This window comes from Leptodactylus fuscus, chromosome 4 (assembly GCF_031893055.1).
Source record: "Leptodactylus fuscus isolate aLepFus1 chromosome 4, aLepFus1.hap2, whole genome shotgun sequence".
NCBI lineage: Eukaryota > Metazoa > Chordata > Amphibia > Anura > Leptodactylidae > Leptodactylus > Leptodactylus fuscus.
Window position 1 is genome coordinate 164,878,768 of NC_134268.1, and position 25,088 is coordinate 164,903,855.

Genomic DNA, 25,088 nt, shown 5'->3' on the forward strand with positions numbered 1-25,088 from the left:
GCCTTCAGGATAAGAAGAGTTTTGGTTTTCTTTATTATCGCAATAAATTCGCCAGGGGGAAGCCGAGGGCCAGACTTGTGCGGAACTCCCCATTAGTCAGTCGTGTTGTGTAACGTAACGCCGACCTCTCAGCGCCCATAGTTTCACTTTCACTTAGCTGGAGTCCATTTTCTAGAAGTCGCTTGTAGAGAAGGAAGTGCAGGGAGCACAAAGAAGAAGCCCGAGAGCCCGGGAGTACGGGAGTACAGGGAGGACGAGCACCGGGGCACACTGTAGGAACGCGGACACTAAGGCACGGTAATGACGGAACCTAGGACGTATAACCCGACCACAGAGTCCCTCCCCAAGCCCAAGACGTTCTGCGGCTCCGAGCTGGAAATGAAGCATTTGCTAATAAAGATCGCCCAGCTGGTAAGTGGCTGCGCCGTGTATTGTAGTGGGGGCTTCTTATTAGTGGGGGTGGGGAGAGCGGGGCGGACACAAAGCAACAGGAAGTGCACGGACGCGCTCTGTGCGCCGTGTGAACAAAGCCATGTTGTGCTGTACACATTACACGGTGTAACCTGCACTTGGTGGGAACCTCACCTGTCTACTCCTTAAGGAGGGGTTTAGGCGTCTTCAAATACGACCCCGCGCCCTCCTTCAGCGCAATTTCTTTTTGTACCCTTCTTGGCTGGTTTTACGTGATGCTTTTCTCCACAATAACGCATTCATTATTACATTAAAAAAAACCCTGCGTTCTTCAAAACATGTTTCTGTATAGTTTTTTTATGTGTAGAAAATCTCTGTATACACCGTAGTCTGTATTGGCCCCTAAATGGCAGAGAGTAAGGACTTGTTCACACTTTCAGGCGCCATGTCTATGACTGTGTGTGTGATGATTAGGCGACATATAGCTCTATACGTCTTTATACCGCCCACGGTTCTGCGGCCACAATTGAGGCCAATGAGAACGGTCCACAAAATGGACAGGAATAGGATCTGTCCAGAGTTTTGCTCTCGGCCCCGTACGTCAGAACTTGAGAATAACAAGAAGTGACCTGGTTTTGGTAACTGCACCCCTCCAATAATTTCTAAACTGGTATAGGGAGCCTTTTTTGTTTAATCCCAGAGATGGTTTCCAAAAGCAATACGCAATAGATGGAACAATATGAAAAGTGAAACTTTCCCAGATACCTGCTATTTCAGCACCCGCTATGTCCTGCTTAGCTTGGGGCACTGGTGAAAGTCGGCTCTCCAATTATTACGCTCTGATCCTGATTTTGGAAACTCCCTACATGCGACCCTAAGCTTTTTCCTGGAAATGTGACTGGGCTTATAAGTGATAGAGCACCGTGCACATTGGAGGCAGAGTCTGGTTTATAGGGCTGTTTTAGTGGACAATTGCAGCCTCTGAGGAAAATTAAAAATGATGACCCCCATTTTAGCGATTGTGCTGCGATATATACAATTTTTCTTTTTTCGTGGTTAGCTATAGCCACACTGCCATTGCTATAGAGTAACGGACACAGACAGATCCTCCTCTGTGTCCTCACAATGTAAACCACAAGACGCTATCTCATGTTTGTTTACTTATGTAATAATAATAAATTTTATTTATATAGCACCAACATATTCCGCAGCGCTGTACAATTAGTAGGTTTCAAATACAGACAAAGATACATTACAAAGAAAGTCATTTCACACAATGGGACTGAGGGCCCTGCTCGCAAGAGCTTACAATCTATGAGGTAGAGGGGGTGACACAAGAGGTAACAGGGGCGGCATTGCTTATACAGAGGTCAGACACTTTTGTAATAGAGGTGACTGTCATTACACAAACATAAAACTTTATGAGCCGTCACTAGTCGTGTCCTTTAACATGTGGGTCGAGCTTAGACCTATAAAGTTAGCATGAGATGACATCATATCATGTGGGGAAATGTGGAAGCGGGGACAGAGCAGGGTTAAATTTTGGGGATTCTAATTATAGTATTGAAGGGTTTACGTTAGAAATTGTGTCTTTACTTTGCGTTTGAAACTGTAGAAATTGGGAGTTAATCTGATTGTCCGGGGTAGAGCATTCCAGAGAAGTGGTGCAACTCGGGAGAAGTCTTGTATACGAGCGTGGGAGGTTCTGATAATGGAGGATGTAAGGGGGCGTTCATACTACCGTCGGTATCCGACAGGTAGTGTCCGCTCAACATCTTGCACGGACGTTAGGAGCGGACACTAGCTGAGTCCGTGACACCTGTCATTTATTTAAATGGGCATCGGGTGCGTTCTTTTGCACTCCGTGCCTGTCCTTCCCTGTCCGCAAGTGAAAATGTCCGACTTCTCAAGCGGACAGAAGAACCCTACATGTCGGGTTTTTCTGTCCGCTTGAGAAGTCGGACATCTTCACTTGCGGAGAGGGAAGGAAGGGCACGGAGTGCAAAAGAACGCACCCGATGTCCATTTAAATAAATGACAAGTGACACAGCTAGTGTCCGCTCCTAATGTCCGTGCAAGATGTTGAGCGGACACTACCTGTCGGACACCGACGGTAGTGTGAATGCCCCCTAAGTGTTAGGTCATTGAGTAAACAGAGAACACGGGTTGAGCGGTAGACATAGATGAGGGAGGAAATGTAGGGAGGTGCAGTATTATGGAGAGCCTTGTGTATGAGAGTGATAATTTTATTCTATAATATAATGAATAGGCAGAATACAAAGTACTGCATAGTGCATAACTTTTTTTTCCTTCCACCAGAAAAGTAAAAACCATGAAGGAAACTTGTGTCATATTTTTTACATTGGGGGTAAATACAGATGAACGCCTGATGGAAGTGTCTTATCTTCATCCGTCCTCAGGCATATGCGGTTTTATACACCGCTAGAAAGCTGACCGTGAGATGAATTCAACGCACTGTCGGTTTTCCCATTATGTGCACCTGGGGCTTGGATATCAGTGTCGTTACTGATCTCTGCCTGCTGTTAGAAGGGCATTCCTGACAGTATTCGTCCATAGACTTGTACTGGGGGGGGCGCTCTTCACAGTTCAGCATCATCACTGGGCGTTAAGGAATAGCCCCTCTGACAGTACAGGGCTATGGACAATACTGTCGGGGGGTGCGTTCCTCACAGGCCAGCTAGACTGTCAGGAATGCCCTTCTGATAGTGGGCAGAGAAAAGTAACGGGAAAGCCGACTGCGCAGAATTCTTGTGGTATATAAATCCGTATGTGCCTGAGGACATGAAAAGTCCTGTTTAATGTCTGTTGCTTTCTTGTGATGGATGAGAGAGATGGACATTAAATAAAGGTAGTTTGAACCTAGCGTGGGATTTGCTGCACCCATTGCTGAACCAAGGTCATCCCCTATATGTGAGTAACTTTTACATCAGTATCCCACTCTCTAGATGCCTCCATTTCAGAGAAACTGCAGCTTGTAGGACAATGCACAAACATCTGAGAGGCCTCCCTAGGGCACAGGTTGTAGCAGAAGCAGTGAAAACAGGGTGGTCTGCAATGAGAACATGCTTTTGGTCAAGTATAAGGACAAGGGGGATGTCCTTGTACTGTCCACAATTCAGGGTATCGGCAGAACCATATCCCTTTATGTGGTATCAGTACCACTACCCCCAACCCAGACTTTATCCTGGCCTATAATGCTAATTTCTGAAGCCGTACTGCCATGAGAAAAACAAGAGCGCTATACAAAGTTCTGGCTGTGCACATCGTACACATGGGAATAGATAACACTTTTGCGATATAATAATTTGCAGGCAGGACATTCCTTGCGCTTCAGGAGGAAGTTATCAAGACCCATGATATTTGGGGACCAGAAAGGAAGGGCCCCAGTACGTCTGAAACTGAAGGTGCCCATATTGTACCAGGGCAATACTTTCCAAGTGAAGTTCCACAAACTGCAAAGAAAGGAAGACCCATAAAAGATGCGCAGTGTGTTCCATAAGGAAACATACCATTTACGCTGGGTTCACACCAGCGTCCGGTCTCCGCTCTCAGGTTTCCGTCTTCTGCAGACAGAAGACGGAATCCTGTCAGACTGTGTCTGTCCGTGAGTGCTGGTGAGCGTTTTATGCTCTCCGCAGCGAAACCGTTTTTTTTTTTTTTTAAACCGGACAAAAAGTCCTGCATGTCCGACTTTATGTCCGGTTAAAAAAAAAAAACTGTTTCACCGCTGAGAGCACAAAATGCTCACCGGTGCTCACGGCCGGACTCTTTTCAAACCCATTAATTTGAATGGGTTTGAAAAACGCCTGCAGCTTTCCGTTTCCTGCCCAGTTTCGGGCAGGAAACGGAAACCTGCATAACGGAGACCCTGGGCGCAGATGTGCCCCGAAAAACCTGGCCTGTGCATGAAGATTGCTTCAGATTATATCACACGTACCTGGGTTATTAATTATTTAATTTATTTGCCCTAGTCTATCACCTCTTTATACTGTAACATACTCAGCACAGATTTACCTTTCAACCTTTGTTGAGCATCAATTTCTGGAAAATAAATTGATGTGATAACTGTGGGGTCCAAATGCTCATTATACCCCCTTGATAAATTTTTTAAAGAGGACTTTTCATCACCTCCAACCTGTCCAACTATCACTTAATAGCTGCTGATCCACTCATTCTGGTGCAGCGGTAATTTTTTTCTTTATCTCCCACCATTCCCAAACATTCAGTTCTGTTCGTTTTGGTGTCTGATCTGCTATATAGTCTTTGTATCGTTAGGAGGGCGGTGTTAGACAGGAGCAGACAATGGGTGTGATTCTGAGCTCTGACACTGGCTGCCTCTAATTGGAGCCCTGAGTCACACCCCCTGCCTGACACCACCCTTCTGACATTACACAATTTAAATAGCACCTCAGACATCTAAACTATCTGTGCCTGTTGCTCAGGAATGGTGGGAGCTAGAGAAAAAGAATTCCAACTGTGCTGTACTCAGTGAAACAGCAGATATTAACCAGATGCTAAGAACAATTAGTGAATTAGTGGAGGTGGTGAAAAGTCCTCTTTAATGGGTTGTCCCATCACAAGGATCCTATCTATACTGCTTGTTAATGTGAATGTAAGACTTTTCCTAAATACATTGCTTCAGCAAAACTGCTTTGTTTGTCCACTGTATTACTTTATTCATTTCTCTGTTGACACATCCCTTGACTTATCTGGTCAAAAGTCAAGTGATGTATCTGCTGCTCTCAGGGGGGAGGGAGGAGGGATAGTGCACGGGAGCGAGCCTGGGGGGGGGTAGTTTACACTTTGGGGGGCGGAAGGGACCGCCAATACAGACCTGTCATCCACTGTAATAGAGAGGCGAATGCCGGGGAGGGTTAGATGCCGGCACAGATGCCTGCAACATCGCTACGCTCCGGCCCTGCATGAAGCCAGCAGCGTCAGGAGCGATGCTGCTATTCCGGAGGGGAGGAGCGGAATAGCAGCATCGCTCCTGCCACTGCTGGCTTCATGCAGGGCAGGAGCCTAGCGATGTCACAGGCACCTGTGCCGGCGTCTACACTCCCCGGCATCCGCCTCTCTATTACAGCGGATGCCGGGTCTGTATTGCCTTGCTGCATCGGGAGCGCACACGCAGGGCCAGCGGCATAGAAGTGACGACTTCTCGCCGCTGGCTTTGCATATGTAACCCCGCCCACCAATGACGCAACAAAGCCGAAAGAAAGAAGAATTTACAGCAGCGAAGACTGGTGAGTATGCGACGTGGGAATACCCCTTTAAGGGGTGTAGTTTCCAAACTGAGATCATATGTTGGGGTTTCCACTGCACTGACCACTGCAATGTACAGCTTAATTCTATGAAACACTTGTGGGGAATGCTTACTATTCCCCTTGATTATTTTTTGAGGGGTGTAGTTTCCAAAATGAGGTCATATGTTGGGAGTTTCCTCTATTCTCAGACTTGGGTGGCTCTGTAAATGAGACATGGTACCTGAAAACATTTACACCAAAATCTGCTCTCCAAATATTAGACATTTCTGAATTTGGGTAAAATTACCTAATGCATTCTGAGTAAAGTTTCTCCTTTCTAATCCTTGTGGAAATGAAAAATTTGGAGCTAAAGCAAAATTATATAGGAGAAATGTTGTTTTCCATCTTCACGGCGCAATTCTCTAGGGTGAAATTACTCACTATAATCCTTGGTAGATTTCTTGAGGGGCCTAGTTTGCAAAATGGGGTCACATTTTAAGGGTTTACACTGTCCTGCCACCTTAGGGGCTCTGCAAATGAGGCATGGAGCCAAATGATGCTCATTATGTTTCGAGCCCTGCTTGTCCCCATACACCAATTTAGCACAACATGACATTTTGTAACAGACTGTGGGGTGCATTTTCTCCTTTAACCACTTATCAAAAAAATTAGGGTAAAGCAATATTTTATTGGTTAAAAAAAAAAAAAAAAAAAATAGTTTTTCATTTTCACATCCCAATGGTAAGAAATTCGGTGAAACAACTGTAGGGTTAAAATGCTCAAGAAATATAAATTCCTTGAGGGGTCTAGTTTCTAAAATGGGGTCACATCTTGGAGGTTTGTACTTTTCTGCTACTTTAGGGGGGTCTTCAAATGCAACATGGAAATGATTCCAGTAAAATCTCCCCTCCAAAATCCAAATAGCACTCCTTCTGTATTGTGTCTTGCAGTGTGCCCATACATCAATTTTTATGTACGTGGGATAATTCCTTGCTATAGAGAAATTTATTTGGGATGTATTTTCTCCTTTAACCCTTTGTAAATTCTAGGGCTAAATGAATATATTGATCAAAGAAGTTGAAATGTGTAAATTTCACCTCCATTTTGTTTTTATTCTTGTAAAACAATGAAAGGGTTAAGAAATTTCCAAAATTTTGTTTTAGGCTGGGGCCCCACAGGACGTAAACGCAGAAGGAAAAATTGCGGCGTTTTACAGTCAGGGCAAAGTGAATAGGATTCCAGCGAATCCCATGCCCACTTTGCGGTAAAAACCGCAGTGCAGACACACTCCAATTTCCAAAAACCAGCATGGTTTTGGAAAGCACAGCATTTCAATTACACCTATGGAAACGCTGGCGGTTTCCCCATATGTATGATTGAAACAGAAAGTCTGCAGAGGAACCTCTGCAAACTTTCTGTCTAAAACACTGTGGAGAGAACCGTGATGTGTTGCTGCCGCGATTTTCGCTTTTTTGCTGCTGGACGTCTTGTGGGGCCTTAACCTTAAAGGGGTTTTCTGGGCAGTAAATCATTTTTTTTTATTTTTCAGAAAGATCTGTTAGTGCTAGTAATGGGTTAATAAGTACACCCATATACCTTTAGCAGTGTTTAGAATGTTTTCTGGCTGTCTCTGGCAGCTGCTTTTGTTTACTTGGTGTTAGCTTCCTTCTGTGCAGCTTCCTGTGTAGCTTCTACAATAGTTCCCTCTCACTCAGCCCCCCCTCCTCTCTCACTATGTTACACTCCCTGTCTCCCTAGTTTAGCGATCCTGCCTATTACTAGCCCCTTCCCATTTCTCTCTCTAGCTTAGCGACCCTGCCCATTACTAGCCCCTGCCACCTTCCCAACGTCTCCCTAGCTAACCGATTCCACCCACTACTAGCAGGAAGGAACAGGGGAGGAGCCATTCTAGACACAGAAAGGCTTGGTAATTATTGATGGGAGGGGGGAAGGAAGAGTAATGGTGAGGTCCCGGTTCATAAGCGGTGAAATGGAACGTCACCGGATTATTAGAAAGTGTCCCTTGAGTTTTCACATGAGCACTCCAGTGATATGGGTAATTATTAGAGATGAGTGAGTACTGTTCGGATCAGCCGATCCGAACAGCACGCTCTATAGAAATGAATGGGTGCACCTGGTACTTCCGCTTTGACGGCAGCCGGCCGCTTAACCCCCCGCGTGCCGGCTACGTCCATTCATTTCTATGCGAGCGTGCTGTTCGGATCGGCTTATCCGAACAGTACTCGCTCATCTCTAGTAATTAGATTCTTTTTTAATTGAAGTAAATTAGACGTTAGGTGGGGGAGGGGGTTTAGTTTAGGGGTTAATTCTTATTTTATCCTGGACAACCCCTTTAAATTTTTTCTAGAGTGCAGTTCTTAGCATAGGGTCATTTATGGGGGTTTCCATTGCAGAGGCCTTTCAATGCCCCTTTAGAACTGAACTGGTCCCTTGAAAAATGGGCTTTGGAAATGTACGGTGCTTGAAACTTGTGGTTCGAGTTATAAGCCTTATGGCTGGAAAAAAATTTTTTAAGTTTAATGCCAACATAAAGCAGAAATATGGTAAATTATAATTGCAAAGTAATTAGGGTAGTATGACGATAAGACTGGCAGATTAATTTCAGAGTTTGAAAATTGCATTTTTCTTCAAAAATTTTATATTAAACATATCGACCAACCACTGAGACAAAGCTCAATGTGTCACGACTAAGCAATCTCAAAATCACTTTGATAAGTTAAAGGAAAAATATATTTTTGTACCAGTGGATATGAAGTATAAAGTATAAGAAATGTAAGTTAAAGCACTTCAAAGTTATTACCATGCCTATGATTATACCTATATTATATAGAGGAGAGTAACATTGTTGTTAGTTATGTGTAATCTCCTCCCCCAGGTCTCCTCTCATTATACTCTGAGGTCTGGAGAGACTCCAAGTGGGTGGCGAACCCAACATTTTTGGAAAACTCTTAACGAAAACCATAAGGACTTCTTTAGGATATTATACTGTGTTGAGGGGCCAGTATGAGGCGTTATGCTATGTGATGGGCTTCTTTGGGGCATTATACTGTGTGGAGGGGCCACTATCAAACATTATACCTTGTGGATCCTGGTAAAGGAGGCGTTGCCACATGGGGCCAGGAAAGGGGGCAGTATGGGGGGGGGGGGCATGTGTGTTTTGGGGGGGTGGCTGTGGCAGTTCAAAGTTTGCTATTGCTAGTTACGCCCCTGTGTAAGATGTAGCTGGCGTTTCACGTTGGGTTTCCACATAGGGCTCACAATGTACATTTTTTCCCTATCAGTATGTCTTTGGAATATGGGATGGAAATCCATGCAAACACGGGGAGTACATACAAACTCCTTGCAGATGGTTTTAGGCCCTTGGCGGGATTTGAACACCAGGACTCCAGCACTGCAAGGCTACAGGGCTAACCACTGAGCCACCGTGTAGCCCCCGTTTCACGTTGTTTTTGTTCTGAAAGGAGGGTTTTCTGAACCTTTTGTAATATACTTTATTAACCTACTAGCCTCTGCCCGCGACTTCGTTTGCGGGTTGTTGGTGTCGATGATCCGCCTATATTCAGCAAATTGCTTCCGTCGATGGTTTGCCTGCTCCGGCATTTCAGCAGCTCTCAAGCTGTCCTGCTGCTGAACTTGTTCCTCACACCGTGCCAGCGATTGTTCCGGCATGTCAGCAGCTCACTGGGACGCCATATAATGAGCGTGTTGTTAGTGTTGATGATCCGCCTGCTCCGGTATTTCAACAGCTGTGAAGCTGGCCTGCCACTGAACTTGTTCCTCGCATTGTGCCCATGATTGTTCCAGCATCTCAGCAGCTCGCTGGGAAGCTATATAATGAGTGTGTTGTTGGAGTCGATGATTCCCCTCAGCTGCGCTTGAGGAGAACTCTGTGACTTCTGGCTACTTTCATAGCTCTCGTTTTTTGCGATAAATTTGATTTTCTTTTTCCAGGCATGTTTAAAATTGGCAAACTCCCATTTTGACTTAAAGGTGTTAGCTCATGTCCTTTTGTGAGCACTGGAGCAGATCAGATAATATGCAAATGTAAATACATACTGAGGGTTAGCGTGTGTTTACACAGAGTGATAACAGCCCTGGCTGATATAAGGCTGCTGCAGGAGCAGTGTAATATAGTATGTGAACCTAAATTCATAACAGTCGTGAAGCCATGTCATTTACCGGTATAAAAAGTAGCTTATATGTTAATCGAGGTTACAATCTATCTATGTGCCAAATTTCATTCAAATCCGTTCAGCCGTTTTTGCGTGATTGATGAACAAACATCCAAACACACAAAAATACAAACTTTCACATTTACACACAAAAATACAAACTTTATTACTAGCTTTTACCCGCGACTTTGTCCGCGGAACCCCGACCCCCTGCGGGACCCACCTGGAGCAGTGCGCAGGCTTGTTCCTTTGCCTTGTGTCAGCAGCGGGCCCTTCCTACACCTGTGGGTCCATGGACCCTCGGGGCCCACCCTGCAGCCTGCTGGAACTGTTTACCTCCTCTCCCTCCTGGCGCCCGCCACCCCCCTTTCTCCATACCCGCTTCCGCGTGTGGTCACTCCTTCCTCCTACCCCGTGCCCCTTTGCCCCCCAGGAACGTGCCCCCTTCCGCCCCCCCAACCCCATGTCCCCTTCTCCCATGTTACCTACTCTGTGCCCCCTTCCCCCGTCTTACCTACCCCCCCACCCCACCCTGCGGCCCGCTGGAACTCTTTACCTCGTCTCCCTCCTGGCGCCCGCCACCCCCCTTTGTCCCTACCCGCTTCCCTATGTGGTCACTCCTTCCTCCTACCCCATGCCCCCTTCCCCCGTCTTACCTACCACGTGCCCCCTTTTCCCCCCACCAGACCCGACTGTGTGTCCCCTATCTTTCAATCCGGGACCCAAGGTATGTATGTGCGCATTTCCAGACAAATCCGTTCGCCCGTGTAGGTGTGATTGAGGAACAAACACACAAACATCCAAACACACATACTTTCACCTTTATAATATTAGTAGGATTGGGTTTCTGTTTTTTGGGTTCCCGCAGAACGGAAACCCCAACGCAACATTATACCAACAAACAATCTGTGTGTGTATAATTCAGTGATAGAAACCTACAAGTGAGAATGTTTGTGGACCTGTGTGATTTGGGACAGAACTGTCTTGTTCCCGAACACACATATTACCTAGAAGACAAGGCAGTAGTCGTCCTTATCTACAGTACTTTGTATATTACAACTTTGGAGTTGATCTGTTAGGGTTTTTCCCTCCCGCCTGCAGATTATGCCTTTTATGCATGGTGATTTCCGTACAGGCCGTGTTGCTTCCTGGAAATGCTTGTCTTGTGTTCTGAGAAGGCAGCTGATCTTCAGTGTAGAATATCAGAAACTAGGCAACTCCCCAAACTACAAAAACACAGCGTCTCTCTCAATGTTTTCTTTTTTCCTCCATCCTCTGCTCCATTTATAGTCTGTGCTATTGTGCAGTGTTGATCAGAAAGTATATATAAGACTGCAGAGTATCATTCCCACACAGTATGACACTAGTATGACATTAGTATGTTTTAGAGGACCTGTCTCCCGGTGTGAAAGGGTCGGTATCCCACATCATCTGATGTGGTCTCTCTGAGTATTATGGTGTTTAATTATCTATATCTGTTCAGCCTTTCCAAAGATATAAGCCCTCTTAGTATTGATACAAATTAGCAACTACTAGGAGAGTGAATGACGTTTAACAAATCTCATCCATATGAATCAGTAAAAATTCATTCTGGAAATTGAAGGGCAGTATAGATTTACTATTCTGGACATGTCATATGGGTTATGCCATAAAAATTATTGATCCATTAACTGAATATAGGATAAATTGCTGATTTGGGGTACGATTGCTGAGACCATCTGCTCGCGATAAGAGTATGGTACTTTAGCTATGTCTCCCCTTGAAACGAGTAGTGCAGTACATCTTCAACCACTGCTACGTCCTCAGTGGGAGTAAAACACCCCTGTTTTCTCAGGATCCATCTACGATTTATTCTCTATCCTAATGGATAAAGAGTTAATTATCTTATCTCCGTTTTTAAAGTGCTGAGGTGGGTGTAACCCTTTACATTTCAGAGCATCAAAGTCTGCTGACAGATCTGCTTTATATCAGAGGATATACACTGAGTTCTGGCATACCATTGTTGCTGTTCTCCTTATAGCTTAGCTAACAGTGTAGTGTGATGGGTGGAACTGAACTGACATCACAATGTTGTAAAGAAGTGACTGGCGGGGCAGAGTGAAAGAATGCCAGGAACTTGCTGACCTTATGAAGCTGTAGCCAGAAGTTTCCCATGAGGAAATGTGCTAAATGTTTGAGTGTGCAGGGGAAATCTGGCAGATATTTCCTTTTTCTGCCTCTGGCTTGTTACAAAGTATCTCTCTATAGATGAGTTTCTGTATGTTCTTTATACGTGACCAAACAACTGGACCGATCCTCACCAAATTTGGCACACAGGTACATCAGGTGTCCAGGAATGTTTTAGACCGGGTCTCGGCTCTCTATGACGTACCGTTCCTGAGATAAAGTATTCCCAAAAAAATTACCTGCATTAGCCAAAAGAAGCCTGCAAGTCTTTCACTCATATTCCTATTGCCATACATATGGTCACATGTCCCTTTTCAGCCAATAGATCCTCGCAAGGGCTTAGTCTCCACATTTCCATAACAGCCCAGCCATTTGTCTTCAGTATTATAGGTCAGCTTTAAAGGGGCAGGCCATTATGGATGACACATGGTCACATAAACACAGCTTTACTCCAGGTTTCCATAACAACCGATTACAGGTTTTTCCCTGATATCCAAACTGCGATAACACATGATCACATGATGCTTATGGACCAATGGAAACTCACAGGTTGTTCAGTTTTCACATACGCACAGCTTTACACCAGGTTTCCAGAGCAACCAACCTATTCTTATAGGGCCACTACGTAAACAAAAAATGAAATATACCCGTGTGAAGCCGGATCCTCCTGCTAGTGATTTGTAAAAAGTTTATAAATCTCTAACAAGAATGCTTCACCGTTATAATAGCAAGTAATACATGTAGATGGCTCTGCCTAGCGTAAGGACTATAAGGCTGAGGCCGTATATTGTGTGACTTTTTTGCAGATTTTGCTGTGAGTTTTGAGCTAAAGCTGGGAGTGGATATAGCAGGTGGAAGATGTATAAGTGCTTTCTTTAGATTTCCTAAGCCTTGTGAAAACATTCTTGGCTTTGATGCTAAAGAAATGCAGTAAAATCTTCAACAAAAAACACAGCTTTTCTGCAGTGTGTGGTTTCAGCATAAAAGGGGTTGTGTGATTTAATGAAAAAGAGAGCTGTGCTTATCTCCTGACCCCTGCGTCTTCAGCCTCAGTCTCTGCTGCTCCCTTCTAGTGTTTGTTGACAGAGCTGCAGTTGTCACGTGTCTCTGCCGTGATGTTATTCCATGTCTTTTTTTTTTTTTTTTTTTTTTTGACCCTTCCCCCACCTGAGGCTAGTTATTTATTTTGTTTTCAATGAAACCGGACAATGTCTTTCATCTACCGTATATACTTGAGTATAAGCTGAGTTTTTCGGCACAGTTTTTGTGTTGAAAAGCCCCCCCTCAGCTTATACTTGAGTCAAGCAAAAAGAAAAAATAATATTTTTTTTTCTTTTTTAGGAGGGGGGGGTCTGTGACCGGCTGCAATATCAATGTATATAAAATAGTGGGGAAAAAAAACACATAGTGAAACACATACACATTAGGTATCGCTGTGTCTGAAAGTGCCCGGTCTACTGAATATAGGGGATCTGCAGTGCTCCTGTTCTGTCAGAAAAGGGTTAATAGGAGCACCGCAGATACCCTATATTCAGCCAGGCCGAGTTCCAAGTGGGGGGAAAAGAAACCAGTCCTCAAGCTCAGGGAAGGGGCAGACAGACAACCAAAACACCCCCTCCCCTTCTCCAGCAACTACTGCACCCAAAAACTGATCATTTAAATTTTTGAAATTTTCCAGTAGCTGCTGCATTTCCCCCCCCCCCCCCCTCGACTTATACTCTAGTTAATAATTTTTCCCAGTTTTTTGTGGTAAAATTAGGGACCTCGGCTTATACTCGAGTATATACGGTAGCTTCAATTTCTCACTTACTTTAGGCAGCGATCTACAGGCACAATAGTCGTTGGAGGTGCAGTAGGAAATTTTAATTTATTTAAGAAAAAAAAAATATTTTGTAAATTAAAATTGATGATGATGATAGTTACATAGTAGCTGAGGTTGAATAAAGACTTCAGTCCATCAAGTCCAACCTATAACCCTACAGTCCCCTACAGTGTTGATCCGGAGGAAGGCCAAAAACCAGCTCTTAAGCTGTCCTGCTGCTGAACTTGTTCCTCACGCCGTGCCTGCGATTGTTCCAGCATCTCAGCAGCTCGCTGGGACGCCATATAATGAGCGTGTTGTGTTTCAGAAGTATTGCAGTGATTATGGTTGATCCAGCGATCACTTGGTCAGGTTCCCTAATTGAGGCTAAAATATAAAAAAAATTAAAGGTAAAACATTTAAAATTGTAGAACACAGATTCCAGTGCTAGCTTTTTTTTCCGCTAGCGGGAAAAAAAGCTAGCAGAACCGATTGAAATCAATGGGAGGCTTTTTTTTTCAGCGTGGAAAATTCAGCACCAAATTCCACAACATTTTCCTCCATGTGAATGGACCCAGGTCTACCATTGCTTTATGACTGGTGAGGGTTCAACCAATGGCATATCTCCTGATCCAGAGAACGAAGGGGCCACAGACTGATTTAGCAATGTGTCCTGTTCACTATTCTCTGGATCGGTGGGGGTTTCCAGAAGTTGCACTCCACATAATGTAATGGCTTACGATCTACAAAGTGCTGTTTAGTTACGCTGTAGTATAGGAAGTGTTGTTTGTGTTACTAGTGGTTAATGTTTTATCAGTGTTCCTGACAATTTCAGTAAACTTGTCATTCCAGTAAATGTCTGACAATGTCTGGTTACTGATTCCTTATCTTATATAATGTTAGTGATATGAGTCATCTTATAGCAGAGATGGTTTATAGTACTTTGACTGTGCAGATCAGTCTAAAGGGACCCCCAGATTATAATAACAGCAGTCTGTCCATAAAAGGGACAGCGAATAACGTGTGTGTGATGGCGTTCTGTCAGCAGGTGAATGGCCGCTTTAAAGCCTAGACATTCATGTGCTGGCTGTTTTTCACTGTCATGTGAATAAATCCTTGTTTGGTTTTGGCAAAGTGTAAGACTTGCCTGTGGTTTTTGGCATATGTAAAGAATATATGTCTGTATTTACATAGGTAAGTCTAGATATGGAGTGTGTTGTGTTGGATTCTGTCTTATGTTTTCTGCACAGGTATAAAGCTCTTTTTATCAGACAGGACTCCTATGGTGGTGTGTACTTCAATTGAGATTCTGTAAGGGTTGGTAGATATCTGCGTTGGTATTCCGTCCGGGGGAGTCCGCATGGGGACCCCCCGAACGGACTACCAAATGCATTTGCAAGCGCTATGTAGTAAAAGCACACAGATCTCCAAAGACTATATTGGGGTCTGTGTGCTTGCTGCCAGATCTCCGCACAGAACATGTGGAGAAGAAAGTACTTCACAATCTACTTTCCTGTCTGCATGTGCGTTCTTTACAGTCCGTGTCTGTCATTAAGTGTCCGTTCACAAAGATGTCCGATTTTTCAAGTGGACAGCTAAATCCTACATGTAGTTCACACGCTAGTGTGAACCCTGCCTTAAAGAGGTTGTCTGGCTTAAATTAAAAATGAATCCCTAAATTAAACCCCCACTGTGAAAGGAAGAAGGTTGGAGGCAGGTGAATGGCATCTATCAATGGACTTATTAACATCACCCATTATTATGGTGGGATATCATGAAATGTTATTACGGTAAATTAATTTCCACAAACCCCATCCTGAGGATAGGATAGGCCAGAAATAAGGATAGGCCAGAACTATCCAAGCTTGGACAACCCCTTTAAGTTGTACACTAGGATGGGGGTCTATGTCAGGAAAGCATGACACAGGATTCAGTCTTTGTGAACAGTTTATCCAGGACAAACCCAGACCTTTCCTAAGACATACCGTGAGTGTCATAAGTGGGGGTCACGCCTGATAATATTTTTCCCCCAGGTATGCCATCCATGTTTGGGTAGGCACCCAACCCCGGGGCTTGTGTAAGGCAGCAGATTTATGCAATCTTCAGTACAGGCCGCGGTACCAGGCTCAGAGCTCATCTGGGCGAATTTATGTTTCTGTGTAAAAGATTGAGGGAATGTGGCACTCGAGCACTTAACTCCTACATTCAGCTGATCATTGGGGTCTGAAAATTTGCACCATGGTCCCACACTTTACAGGCTGATCTGAAGGGCCAGCTCTGTCCTGGGGAGCCCCCTGGACCCAGTACAGGTGGTGGGTGACGAAAGGACACTGTCCGTGGTGACCTCCATGCTGGAGAACAACTCCCATCCCATGTGTGAGACCTTGATGGGACTTGGCAGCACTGTAAGTGACCGTCTGCTTCACCCCAAGTGTGAGAAGGAGCGCTATCGTAAGTCCTTCCTTCCAACCGCGACCAGGCTGTATAATCTACATCAGACCAAGCGAAGATCACTCCGCACAGAGAACTAATGATTATGAAGTCTTCCTCCTTTCTTCTTCTGTTCCTTAGTTGCTACGGACTCCTAGTATATGTTCTCTTCTCAGCTTATGTGTGTCTATGTCTGTAATATATTACTGTGTATTATCCTGTATCTGTATTACTATGCTGCTGTAACATACTGAAATTTCCCCACTGTGGGACTATTAAGGGATTATCTTATCTCTTATCTTACATATTAAAGGTCACATATACAGTATATACCATTTTGCATAATATCCTGTAAACTCTATAAACTGTAAAATGAGTGACTTAACTGCGTTGATGTAGAGGTTGAATATGTTGAGCATTTTGGGAGCCTTTCCCATTTTTTCTTGCATAGCTAGCATCCCCGGGAGTAGAGGGGCCTGCAGAGAACAGCCAACATCTGTGTCAGGGAAGCTTTCGGTCTGGATAGGAGCCACTCCTTTCTTTACAATCCTTGCCTGCTGAGGACTATAATTTTCCTGCGGCCTCTCCCATGCCTGTTACTAGTTAACATCTCTGAATATCATCGTTTCTCCCCATTTTTGCTTTTCTAACATTTGTGCAGGTTCTGTTGTCAGCAGCTTATGGTTCTGTGTCTTATACCGCACATTTATCCAGCGTGGTCAGGGTTATATTTGTCCTAAATGTGGGCTGCCAGTTAACAACCCTGAACCTAAAGGGGCCGATCTCTGTGTCCACACCCTCAATTTCATTTTATATGATGGATGAAATGATTTTCCTGTTTCAGCTTCTTTTTTTTTTTTCAGTTCAGTTGTATGAAAAAAATTACAATTATTTCATAACTTTTTGTTTTTAATGTGTTTGAAAATTACATGGCAACTTTTGCCTGGCGCATCATTACATTTCCGGCAATACCATATTTATATCGCTTTTATCAGGTTTTACCACGTTTGCAAATAAAACGTCACTTCTTGAAAATGAACAGTTTTTCTGGGGTCACCGTATTCTGATGCCTAGAACTTTTTTACTGTTTGGTTGACAGAGATATATCAGGACTCTTTATTTGTGGGCAAGTTGTAGTTTTTGTTGGTACCGATGTTTTGTAGGTATGACTTTTTGATCACTTTTTTGAGGAAACGAGGTGACCAAAATACGTTAATTTGCGTACGTGAATATACTTTATTTTTAAGTTTTTGATCGGAGGGCTTCCATCCCTCTTCCCCCCCGAATGTCAGAATCACGGCATCTGAGAGGTTAATCTGTAGGGGTACTCTTGCGGCTAGTCCTGGGCCTTGGCTGTAGAATATCACTGGGTTCCAGAAGTAATGCCTCAGACACAGCTTCTGTGCCCCTGGCATTACAGTGCTGAACTATTACACCGCTGGGCGTTAACTATGCGTTCAGCATGACGTAATAGTACGGCGCACAGCAGGAAGGGGTTAAAGTACTTGGTGCCCACTAAATCTTTCTGGTGTGGTTCGTCTAATTCCCATCTGTCCCTTTTTAATAAAATTGCCAAAATTTCCTCAGACTGCTTTATGTATGCAGTTCTCTAATAACCCAACACATTCCTCCCATACTTTTAGAGTAAGCTCACATGGTGGAAAATGAAGAGGAATCCCTGTCCATTTTCCTGCCGCATACAAGAAGTAATTTTGTTGCACACACTTAGGGGTTAAAGTGAAAAAAAAATTTTTGTGATTTTATTTTAACAGGATTGTTAACGCCATTGACACAATGCAAAGTAGTATTGACAATAAACTAGATCCGTAAATAAATCTTTTGACGTTTCGGTCCTTAGACCTTCCTCAGAAACGATCTATTTGAAACTTGTATGGGTGAAGCCTCATGTGGGAAATATGAAATGGATACGGACTAGTAGGCAGAGCCTGGAGTGTTGGCATATAGAGCAGCTGTCAAGCCGCAGGCTACCTGCTTCAGGCTCTCTGTATTCAGGGTAGGGCATTGACAGCCAGACTCGGGTTTCCGCTGCTGGTTAGGCCCAATGTCTTGAGCTGTGGATTCTGGGGATGAATCAGCCGCAACGAGATCAAGCAGGACTCTTAATTTTTTCAACTTCAACAATGGGAGGAAGAATCCGTCCTCATCCTCTGTGTGCACGTATCCTCTGATGGCCATTTCTAACTATGCATTTTGAGTTTATTGTGAAATGGCCATCAAATCCACTTGGAAACAGCGTCTCATTGATTTCAATAAGAAATATGCATCATTGTTCAAATAACACATTTCTTTAGGCAACTGGAAAAAATGTATTAGAAACCGATTTTACCCAAAAATCAAGTGTAAGATTGGGCTAATGTCCAATAGCAAATAGTTAAAGAGTGACTCCTTTGACATTGACTCCTGACCTTTTTCATAAATTTATAGTGTTTCTCTTTTTATTCCCCCTCCCCCAACCTTACCCAAACATCATTTTTTAGGTGCTTGTGTATATGCATAGATAGAAAATCTGATTGACCTATGCTTGTCTTTTAGGTGCTGTCCTTTTTGGCCTTCATATTAGAAGAAGTCATTGAGCAGTGTGACTCCTGTGCCGGCCTGTACATCTTTGAGTTTGTAAGCTGCAGTGCCTTCTTGCTTGCCATCCTTATGCTGGTTGTGTACTGGTCACCTTTGAAGCGAAAAATTGTCATTCCAAGCTTTAAGAAAATTGTAAGTATGTTTAACTAACAAAATGTAAATTTTGCCATATATGATGATTTAAGAACTTCAGCCTATTCCCTATACACTGAGTAGGGACTAGTAATCTGAGTGGTGGGGGTCTGAGCACTGGGACTCCACTGATCTCAAGAACGGGGCCTGCTCCTCTGTGTATCAATTGAGAGATAGATGCATTTGTCCATTGGGGTCCACTCATCACTATGGACTACCGGGAATATACTGCATATCGAGGTTAAGTATCAATGCCAATCAGTACCACTATATAGGGATTTTCTAACTAAAAACATGGATATCCACAGGATATTCCCATAAATGTCTACTACTTTGAGGTCTCACCTTGGAACGCTCACATGTCTCTAAAATACTCCCCTCATGTCTGTGCCCTGACTCTTACCTGCCCGCTATCTCACTGATAAGACCGTCCTCCATGGTTGTGCTGATGAATACAGAGCTATGCTGTGTCTGTAACTCTCCTAGAAGTGAATGAAAACTACTATTCAGTTCTATGGGAGTTAGGGCCCCTTCACACAGAGTATACGCTCGCTGATTCTGAACGTGTGACACTTTCTGAATCAGCGGCGTTCAAACAGATCCCATTGCGTTCTATGGGAGCCGGCATACGTGCGCTCCCCATAGAAATGAATGGGCTGCTTTTTTCCCTATTGCTTTCAATGTGATAAGCAGCCCATTCATTTCTATGGCGAGCGCATGTATGCCGGCTCCCATAGAAAGCAATGGGATCTGTTTTAACGCCGCTGATTCGGAACGTGTTACACGTTCAGAATCAGCGAGCGTATACTCCGTGTGAAGGGGCCCTTTTCCAAACAGCATGGCTCAGAGGGGTACGCTTTTATCATAAGGCCAATAACTGGGGACAGTCTTGTCAAAAAGATTATGGTCAGGTAAGTGAATGGAACAAGGAAGCTGGATGAGTGGTGGTCATTTTGAAGGGGAGACCCACATCAGTCAGATGTTTATGGTGTATCTGGCTGATCTGCCATAAATGTCTTTCATGGAAAACCCCTTTAAGGGAAATTACAATGGAAACTGAAGGGATTAGTAGGCTCAGTTGGCATACTGTACATTGCACATAATAATAGACACACTTGCCAGGACTCCAGACCTGGGGAGATCAGCAAAATGGTCACTGCACCAGGCACTGAAGCAGATCCTGTGGGGAAAGTATAACATAATGGGGTTAAATGAAGGGGGTATGATTTTTTTTTCTTCTCTTTTTTTTGCCTTTTACGTCACATACAAATCTCTTATAAAAGTGCACTGTCTAAATCACTGTAGTGCATCTTTGCCTCTGCATTGGTGTAAGGATACGTATTTCTTTAGTATCACAAGTGTTTATCTAGTCCTTTTGTCTAGTAAACTAAAACAAGAATCCCAGTGTCTCATGAGGCTCAGTGAATGACATAACTTTACTTTGAGCGCCACCTAGAGGAAAGAACAGGAAATGACATTGGTTTTACTTTTATAGGATTTCTGGGTCACCGTAGCTGTCGGCATTTGTTTCCTGATAGCTTCTATTATATTTGCGGCTACAATGGACAACAATACATTTGGAAAAGTATCTGTGGTAAGTCAGGAATATTTGTAACTTCATTTATGGTAGGTCTAGGATTGTATGAGAAAATATACATTTGGGGATATCGCTTTTAAAAAAACAAAAAAATACCAACAAAACTTATACATTAGAAAATAGACAGTTGAGTCATACTAAAAAATATATGGTATATACCAATGATGGCCTTTTAGAGACCGAGTGTCCAAACTGCAACCCAAAACCCACTAAATTATCACAATGTGCCAACACGGCAATTTAACCGTAATACTTAATAAGATGTGGCTCCACATTTGTGGACGGATCCGCAAAATACAGTCGTGTGAATGGGGCTTTATCGAGCTTTCAATAATACAAAGGACTTTGTGCTGAAATGTAATAGTTTGCATTTAGTACTTTTGAACAATTAACGTTCACTATTTCCATCACACAGGATCTGTTTTATAGTGACCGTGCAATGTTATTACAGCCTGTACTAGTATCACGTCTGGTATAAAACAGGGACTGTGTGATATAAATAGTGAAGGGGACCCCAGACAGTACAATCTGCCGCAGAGTGGCCCCCACACAGTACAATTTACCACACAGTAGCTCACACACAGTACAATCTACCACACAGTGGCCCACACACAGTACAATCTGCCCCACAGTCTCGGTCCCAGACAGTATTATATGCTTCACAGTGGCCCCCAGATAGTATTATTTACTCCACAGTGGCCCCCAACAGTAGTTAATGCTCCACAGTAGGCCCCCCACACACACAGTATTATATGCCTAACAGTGTGTCCCCCACACAGTATTATATGCTACTTACCCATTATGCAGTCCCACGAAGAATGTTGTCCATCTTCTTTTGACTGCAGGCATTGATGACTTGCGTCATTGCGCCTGCTTCGGGGCACAGGTCACATTCTGCAATCAGTGTAAGCTGCGGACCTGAAGCCTACACTGACATCTTTCAGCTGTATGTGCATTTGCACAGCTAGCTGAAAGCAGCGATCGCTCACTAACTGGGAATCTGGTACAGGGCGACTGCGCATGTGCCAACAAAGAGGGCTCTGCGTTCCCTTTCTAGCACGTACGCCATAGGTTCACCATCACTCTAAATCAAAAGGTGATGGATCATGTGCATTCTCCTAGACTCCCATATACAGTACTAGCTATACCCGCGACTTCGTCCGCGTCCCCCTGACCTTTGCGCGAACCACCTGCAGCGCAGGCCGTGGTCCCCCACACCCCTTTCCTTGCGCTCGGCGCGGGCCCCTCCCACACCAGCGGGACCCCTGGCTGCTGGCCCCCCCCCCCCCCAGTCCCCCTCTTACCCCACTCCTGTGGACTCGGCCAGCTCCATCTCCAACCCCCCGTCCCCAGCTCCATCTCCAACCGCCCCAGCTCTCCCCCAGCTTCTTCTCCAACCCCCCCAGCTCCCTCTCCGACACCCTCCCCCCCCCCCAGCTCCGTCTCTGCCCCCTGCCAACCCCAGCGCCGTCTCCGAGGTGAGTGACCCACTTTTAAAGTAGCCTATGTATCCTTCGGTGTGTGAAATTTCAGAAAAAAACGTCCAGCCGTTTTAGCGTGATTGAGGAACAAACATCCAAACTCACAAAATAATATTAGTAAGGATGTGGGAGATTGGGAAGCACAGTGCATGATCCAGCCTCCTCTTATGCATTATATGAGCGAACATTATAAGTGGATGGACACTGGACTGATTCAAGAAACCTGTATAAAGTCTATTAGGAAGTATCACTGGATAAGTCCTACATATAACTTTTATGGGGGATTTTTCTATCTCCTAGGCTTTCGGATTTCTGGCCTCCTTCGTGTTTCTCCTGGAATTCATTTTCATGTATAAAGGTGGCTACTGGCGACCACAAGCAGAGACCACAACAGCAGCAGCAGGAACAAATGGCACAGTAGAGAGAGAGCCATTAAACACGCCAGTTCAAGCCACTGCCTGATTTTCTAGTGCGCCGATTCTGAGCACTAGCAGATCCGCCACGGGAAAGTCTCTCCATCGTGAAATCCATTGATTTTTATGGTCTGTTTTTTTTTAATCCAAGTAAATACATAATGGAGGATGTAATTCATAAACACTATGTGGATACGCAGAAAAAGGTTGCCTTTCCAGATCACTTCTCTTTTATGCTGTAAAAGTTTATTTTTTATTCATTGCAGATAATGGTTTATTATATGCATGATGGATTGCTTCACTTATTTATTTACTGTCCAGTCAGTATGAAAATAATGAAATCTTTTAGAATATATCTATGTTTTTAGGCTGCCGCAAACTGTTGCGGATCCCTACAGGCCCAACTTTTATAAACGCCCAGTGCCAATGGGAACATTAAAGACTAAGCCTTGGCTATTGCTGTCACCTGTCACAGGCCTGCCTGAAGGGTATAACCTTATTCGGTGGTCTCCTGCCACGCTTTCCACACTGAAGCCACGGTAACAATGGACTTGCGGCTTCTTCCCTCCATGATGCATTTCTTGTGGGAAGATCCGCACCATATAACCTACAGCACAGTAGTTCCCATTTGAGCAATGGCAGACAGCAGGAATGTTTTTCGTGCCAATTCTGACATGGAAATTGTCCTGAAATCGGCACAAAAATATCATTTAAACATACCCTAATAGGGTATTTAAGAAAGGATTTTCTAAACCAGACCCCCCCCCATTAGTGAAGTATATACTTTAATAGGTAATGGATACGCTGAGATATAGAAGTGCCTGTAGAGAATTTTCGACCATTATTAGGCAACTGTAAATATGGTTTTAGGGAAAAATTTGGGCCTGTTCTGGCAATACAACCTTCTCATAGCCTGAGCTCATTGGGAAGGAAGTGACAACTCCGGGGTGCATTTAGTGCCCAGACCTGGTGTTGAAGGGACTGCTGCGGGGGTTTCAGCCATATCATGTGCAGGAAATCAACATTTGTAGTGTTTTATTACAATAAAAAATGTGAATCAATGTTTTTAAGCAGCTGAAGATTTCTCTGTATTTTAATATCCCTAATTTTTTAGTATTTTAAACAAAAATCTCTAAAATACAACTACTAATCGCAGTGTATGATAATAGTGACTTCTTCTCATAGATGAGAATACCCAGATTCTGCCTGATCTATCCCATCTAAAGAATTGTGTGCCTACTCAAAGGATGGAGATCTTTACCCAATTATATACTTTAGTTAGGGTGTATTTGTACAAGACTTTTGTGATCATTTTAGACAAGCCTGCTTCAAAAATCATCACCAAATGTACATTGTGATCCCTATATGGGGCTCACAATCTACATTAAAAAAAAGTAGACTTTGTAGGCCATGATAACCTAACGTCCATATACCTTAAAGGGAGCCTGTCACCAGAACATATCACCCCAACTCCACAGATAGGGTCACCAAAATCAAATGGTGTTTTTAGCCTTGTGAATCCGTGCCTCAGTCGCTGAGATTTTGCTGTTTTTTGTCAATATTCAAATGAGCAAGGGTGTTGTCCCTTATCTCTTTGTAAGCAATGGTAGCACCTTCATTGCTTCAAATAGCCAATCCGTCACAATCCAGAGACCTGGTGAGAGCATGCTGGAGGCAGAGCGATAAAACCCGCCAGATGTATCATTACTTATGCCAGTTATCCGGCATGCATGGTGCCTTTTAGGCCCGGTTCATATCTGCGCATGGGTTCAGGAAGTCTGCTCGGAGACCCCTAAACGGAAACCTAATCCGCATAAACAGTGGATACCTTAGGAAACCCGCGGCCCCATAGACTATAATGGGGTCTGTGTGTTTTCCACTTGAAAAATGCAGAGAGAAAAGTTCTGCTTGCACTTTTCGCTGCACATTTGGAGGGGAACGGAATGATCCCAATGCAGATGTGAACCGGGCTTTAGAAAAAAAATGAAGGGGGATCCGAAGGAACCGCCTCAGAAAGTTAAAAAATGAAAAGCGCCAGGTATTTGAACTATGCATTATGTATTTATTGTGAAATTATGTAATTTTTCTTTCCTGCGTTGTTTGCATAGATGAAATAATAAGTGACCATTTTCTGTATAAAACACGGCATAAATGAATATCTTGTAACTGTTTCTTGGAGGTTAAATCTATGGCCGCTGGTATGTACATATCTGAATCTGATTTTGTCTATTTTTAGTATTTTAGCTTGAAGTGATTTTATCCTGCAAGACAATACATATAATATTAAATATATACACCAATTTTGGATTTGTATGTATTTATTTAGGTTTGTATTGCTAGTGAATGTGTTATCCTGAGAAAGAAAGTGAAGTGTGACGGATCTATTGTGTGGTATCTGCTAAGTGGACATAGGGAAATGGTGCAAAACTCTTCAAGAGTGCATTCATGTTATGATACTAATGCTCACTACACCCCTTTATAAATTCTTGTAGCGATTGAGACCATTTGGTATAATTGTGTTTTTTCACAAATACGTATTCACACTATGTGCTGCTCGACACTGCTTTTGTGTTTTGGATAAGCTGTTCTCCAATACTAT

General features: G+C 43.7%; 1 protein-coding gene across 1 annotated transcript; it reads left to right on the top strand.

Annotated features, from left to right (window-relative positions):
• Positions 1 to 168: 168 nt before the first annotated feature.
• CMTM6 (CKLF like MARVEL transmembrane domain containing 6) lies at positions 169 to 24,789 on the top strand. Its single transcript, XM_075271320.1, has 4 exons — positions 169 to 411; positions 18,822 to 18,998; positions 20,494 to 20,592; positions 22,377 to 24,789. Exons 1-4 carry the CDS (start codon positions 301 to 303, stop codon positions 22,536 to 22,538), a joined length of 549 nt encoding a protein of 182 aa, XP_075127421.1. The 5' UTR covers positions 169 to 300; the 3' UTR covers positions 22,539 to 24,789.
• Positions 24,790 to 25,088: the final 299 nt, after the last annotated feature.